Source organism: Sus scrofa, chromosome 7 (assembly GCF_000003025.6).
Source record: "Sus scrofa isolate TJ Tabasco breed Duroc chromosome 7, Sscrofa11.1, whole genome shotgun sequence".
Classification (NCBI taxonomy): domain Eukaryota; kingdom Metazoa; phylum Chordata; class Mammalia; order Artiodactyla; family Suidae; genus Sus; species Sus scrofa.
Window position 1 is genome coordinate 89677746 of NC_010449.5, and position 6000 is coordinate 89683745.

At 39.2% G+C, this 6000-nt stretch overlaps 1 protein-coding gene across 4 annotated transcripts in view; it reads left to right on the forward strand.

Annotated features, from left to right (window-relative positions):
• FUT8 (fucosyltransferase 8) overlaps nucleotides 1-2757 on the forward strand; it is a 284866-nt gene extending 282109 nt beyond the window's left edge. For 3 of the 4 annotated variants that reach the window (XM_005666322.3, XM_005666321.3, XM_021098290.1), the window contains one exon: nucleotides 1756-2757. In XM_005666322.3, coding sequence (XP_005666379.2) covers nucleotides 1756-2091 — 336 coding nt within the window. In that variant the 3' untranslated portion in view covers nucleotides 2092-2757. 4 annotated transcript variants of the gene reach the window in all.

Here is a 6000-nt window from a genome sequence, read left to right on the forward strand (position 1 = left end):
ATAACTATTGATTACAAAAAGTAAGCTGATTATTAGGATTACCCCAAGCAGAGCATGTCCCCAAGGGTGTGGGACTGAGGGCAAGGTTGTATTTATGAGAGTGAGGTGTTTATTAGTGAAAGGAGGATACAAATCAGAGTTCATTGCCACGGTGGGCACTGTGGTCCTCCCAAGGGCAGTACAAGGTCTTACATCCCTAGCTAGGGATAACTGAAGAGTGAGTGGATAGAGGGGCCCTGAAAATAAGATTCTCAAGTTTTCCCCAGACCATTTTTCGTCTTAAGTTATATTTTTCTGTTTTGTTTTGTTTTGTTTTGTTTTTGTCTTTTATTGTGTTTTTAGGGCCACACCCACGGCCTATGGAGGTTCCCAGACTAGGGGTCGAATCAGAGCTGTAGCCGCCAGCCTATAGCACAGCCACAGCAATGCCAGATATGAGCCATGTCTGCAACCTACACCACAGCTCAGTTAAGCCGGATCCTTAACCCACTTTGCAAGGCTGGGGATCGAACCTGCGTCCTCATGGTTGCTAGTCAGGTTTGTTAACCATTGAGCCACGACAGGAACTCCCTTATTTTTCTGGTGTTAAAATGCAAACATGGAGAATAGGATCTGCAAGAAAAAAATATGCTTAGCGGTTAACAAGCATACATAGACTGCCTGGGTTCAAAACGTGGATTATGGAGTTCCAGTCATGGCGCAGTGGTTAACAAATCCAACTAGGAACCATGAGGTTGCGGGTTCATTCCCTGGCTTTGGTCAGTGGGTTAAGGATCCAGCTTTGCCATGAGCTGTGGTGTGGGTCGCAGATGTGGCTCGAATCCCGTGTTGCTGTGGCTCTGGCGTAAGCCAGTGGCTACAGCTCCAATTAGGCCCCTAGCCTGGGAACCTCCATATGCCACTGGAGTGGCTCAAGAAAAGGCAAAAAGACAAAAAAAAAAAGTGGACTATACCACTTAATAATAGTGTAACCTGTGGGCATATTCCTTAACTGATCTTTGACATCCATGAAACAGGCATGATAGAATTTTATGGGGCTATTGGATATTAAATTAAACCCAAAAACAATGTCTGACCGAAAAAAAGAAAAAAGAAAAAAAAAAAAAAACCCTCAGTCTAGACTGCTACTATCTACACAGCACAAAACTCTTTATAACAGAAATGACAAATATGTTTTAGCTCATAGTTGATTGTCAGTAATTACATGAATTTCTGTTGAAGAGTTCTGAAACCAAGTCCAAATTAGCGGAACAAAGTATATGATTTATTGATACTGAGTGAAGGGAAAGGAGCAGCAGTGATTGTGTAAAGTACTTAAAATCCTGATTCTAATCCTAAACCTTAAATTAACCAAAGGCAGAAACTATATGTTTTATTCATTTTTGTACCACCAGTACCCAATATGGAACACTGTGGCTATTAATAAATGTTTATTAAAATTAACTGTTTCATGTTCTTAAAATACTTTGCACTATATATATACATATTTTTCCCCTCTAAGAGACCTTAATTATAATTATTTTTATGTTGAAAAATACATATATATATATACATATATAGAAATAGAAATGAAGAATGACTAGTACCATCATCTAAGAGCAAATGGACTGAAAGTTTGTGACAAGAATCACCTGCCTTCTCATCCTCTCAGTCCCAGCCCTAGACTAGTCCTAGTATCTTTGGCCAAGAGCTTTAAGATTGCTATGCAGGAATACTTAATATATACTAACAAACATTTTTTCATGCTTTCCCAAGGTCTGTAGAGTTGCTTATGAAATCATGCAAACACTGCATCCTGATGCCTCTGCGAACTTCCGTTCTTTGGATGACATCTACTATTTTGGAGGCCAAAATGCCCACAACCAAATTGCCATTTATCCTCACCAACCTCGAACTGAAGGTGAAATCCCCATGGAACCTGGAGATATCATTGGTGTGGCTGGAAATCACTGGGATGGCTATTCTAAAGGTGTTAACAGAAAACTGGGAAGGACGGGCCTATATCCCTCCTACAAAGTTCGAGAGAAGATAGAAACAGTCAAGTACCCCACATATCCGAGGCTGACAAGTAAAGCTTGGACGGACAGATGAGAAAGACAACCAAACTCAGTTCAAACCATTTGAGCCAAACAACAGATGAAGATGGCCCCAACCTAACAACTCACGGTTAAATGAGTCAACACCCTCAGCACCAGAAACAGCTGGATCTGACAGATGCTCCATTGGTGGAATTCCTCTTTAACAAGGGCTACAGTGCCCTCAAACCCATGCACAGTCAGATAATGTACTCACGTATAACATGCAAACAGGTTGTTTTCTACTTTACCCTTCTTTCAAGATTATATCCTCATGAAACAAACACTGCCATATTGTGTAATTTCGGTGACACAGACATTTTGTGTGAGACTTCAAACATGGTGCCTATATCTGAGAGACCTACGTGACCTAATGAGATGACCCGGATAGCTCCCTCTGTGGGGAGCTTAATTCTTAGCCAGTGGTGGTATTATAACCACTGAATTCACTCTAGACAGCAGATTCAGAATGAGAATGGGTGTTTTTGTCTGGAATTTTTTTTTTTAAGTAATTGCACCAGTTCATCCACCTCATCATTAATAAGTGAAGGATACAACAGAAAATAAAATGTTCCCTCTCCATTAGGAACTTTTGTAAAACAATGCCATGCACAGATTCTTTAGTACTCAATGTTTCTGGACATTCTCTTTGATAACAAAAAATAAATTTTAAAAAGAGGAATTTTGTAAAGTTTCTAGAATTTTATATCAGATAATGATGTGGCTAGCTTTATAGTGGAAAATGATGATAAAAAGAGTTTTATAGTTTTTCTGCTTTACTTTTTTTTTTTTCTGTTTCTAATTGAGTGACTAATCAGATCTTAGTCTCAGAGAGTAATTGGTCCGTTTTAACACTGAAAACTGATTTTAATTGGTGCATGTTACAGAGTTGCTCAGCTCTTTGGGAGCTTTCATTCTCTTATTTTGGACATTGTTTGTTTACTTGTTTTAATTGAGCCAAATAATAATCATACTCCTCCCTCCCAGAGGAATGATCTCCATTTCTAAACTAGCGATTTCAGTCTTTTTCTTTCTTACTGAGGCTATTGCCACTTTTTGTGAATTGAATCCTGGTGTTTTATTGAAGAAAGAAGTTGTGCCCTTTCCTATCATATCCTGCCTTTGAGAGTACCGGGAATCTGAGGGGTTGGGAAGCCTGCTCTTTCTGAAGTACACGTCTCATAGTCTGTAGAGTTTGGTGAACAAAGGAGAGAGGAACCAGGGTGAGACCCAAAAGGGCCTTCGGATTATCTCTTCCAAATGCTTGTTTTAATAATTCCACATTAGAGTCATTTCAGAAGACAAGACTTTGATGCTCTCTATGCTTTCTCTCTGAACATTGCTTTTCTCCTTATAAATATGCTTCCTATTTTTTGTAGCCTGCCTCTTTTAGAGGCCTGGTAGGAGTATTTCATAGCATGTGATTTACCTTCTGAAAGAAAAATTTGGTCCATGTAGGAACCAGTAGCAGACCTGGTATTGAATATCAGGAATCCTAGGCAGAAAAGCCCTGTCCTTCACATTATCTCTAAGTGAAAATACCTGTATGTAATATCTCCCCACCAGACTTCCCCAAATTCTTTCTACCTCTTCAGTCAAGTCTTCCAGAATTAAACATCTAGTGTCAGTAAGCAATTTTCAATTTAGTTTTGGTACAATAGGCCATTTGAAACAAAAATCTCCAAGTGAGAAGAAGTGCTTTTAAATATGCATTATTTTCTAATTCTCATCTCACTTGTCATCAGAACATCAGAAACTATGGGTTTATATTTTCTCCGCTGAGATTGCCTCTTTTTTATTCATTACAAGTATGTTTTCCTTTACTTCTTTGAAAATAGTTATAATAACTGCTTCAGAATCCTTTTCTGCTAAATCCAATATCTGAATCATCTCAGAATTGATCTCTATTATTTGTCTTTTCTCTAGAAGAAGAGTCATATTTTTCTGGTTATTCAGATGTTAAGTAAAATTAGATTGTATCCTGAATGTTGTAAATGTTTATATTGTGGATTCTTTTATATTCCTCTGAACAGTGCTGATTTTTTTGTGTTGGCAGGCATTTAACTTCATTGTATTCAAACTGTCAAGTGTGTCTTGAGCAACAGCTCAAATCTCAATTATTTTATCTTTATCTGGAGTCTGCCCCACATAAGTATGGTTGAAGAGTCAGCTAGATATTTGGTAGCATACACACGCAGAATTTGGAGCTTGCTTTCTTTGGCTCTTAGTCTTCTAAGTTTTCCTTCCTCACTTTCCAGCAACTGTGATTACTCTGATTCTCTGGTGTCATTTATTTCTTCAACTAGAAAGACTGCAGTTTTCTATCAGCCTAAAAGACATAAAAATGGGAAACTCACTTCATATCATTCCCTTCTTCCAAGTTTCACCCTCTTTCTAGAACTGGCCTGCTCTTTTATTCAGTCTCCAGTATCTTTGGGTACCTTTTTGGTTTTTGTCAAGAGTTAATCATTGTTATCCATTGGGAGATCTGTTCAGTAGGTGCTTAAACTCTGCCATACAGGAAGTGAAACTCTGAAGCAGAGATTTCAAATGAAAAAGTATGGTGGGGGTGGGGGGAGTCTAGTCCCATGACAGCCTCTGTTTAGAGTCTGACCCTAATAGCTAAGCAACCAGTAGCTTCAGGCAGGAAGGAAAATGAAGAACTAACCAAATTATTAAACCTGCAGGTGTGAAGAGCTGCTGAAAACTGCTGATCACTTCTTCCTAAAAACTTTTCTGAGCTACATTTTTACAAATCTTCACATGATGATTCCGGCTATATAGGCTGCCATGTTGGGAACACTGACTTTTCTTTACCACTCTTTTATACTTTCTCCGTGAGAACTTAGTACTTTAAAACTCCATGGTTTTGAATTGAGTGACCAGTGCTAAATTAGGGACATTTGGGTCTTTTCCTTGTTACACGACCCATTTCTGCAAAAGCCTTACCGAGAACAAAGTTATTAGCCTGCACTCATTGAATGTGAATACCAACATCCTATGTACTAATGACAAAGCGTAATATAAAAGTTCTTCCTGGTCCTACCACTCAAGTATGATTTAGTGCTGAGCTGAACTCATGCCTATTGTGAAAGGGCTTTGAGCCTTAATCCAGGGTTTCTTTGTGTCCTAAGTGACTAGTTGCTTCTCTCTCTTTCTCTTTTTTTTTTTTTTTTTTCCTATTGTATAGAACCCAGCCTGTTTCCTGGGAACATGAATGATCTCAGCTTCTGAGAAGCTTGATGGTTAAAAGAGAACACATTTAAAAAACTATCTCAGAGTTCCCATTGTGGCTCAACAGAAATGATCCCAGCTAGTATCCATGAGGATGCAGTTTCGATCCCTGGCCTCACTCAGTGGGTTAAGGATCTGGTATTACCATGAGCTGTGGTGTGGGTCACAAATGCTGCTTGGATTCTCTGTTGCTGTGGCTGTGGTATAGGCTGGCAGCAGCAGCTCCAATTCAACTCCTATCCCTCAGAGTGATTGTTACCATCATTTAGTTAAAATGTAATCACTGTATATTCAGTAAATAGGAGAAAGTATTGGAGTCTAAGTGGTACCTCTAGAAGAATCTCCTTTGCCTCAATGAAAATCTCTCTTACTTAAAGTGCAATAGACACGTGACCATAGCCAACTGTCTGGTATTTGATTTATCCTCCTGGGAGGCTATGCAATAGCCAGGAGCAGTATTTCTGTACACAACAGATGTGTGCCTTGGGGACTGATGAATTTGGGGACTTGGCTATAAAACCCTAAATTATGTCAGATACAGACTTGGGAATTTTTTAAATGCAGTGCTTAGAAGGAAGCACAAAAGAGAATTTGCCTCCATATTTACTAGTTCCTGAAGGCAGTCTCCCTCTTGGAACTATGGAGAAGGTGTCTCAGGATCCTTGGCAGGGCAGAGGCAGGCCTTGGCAAG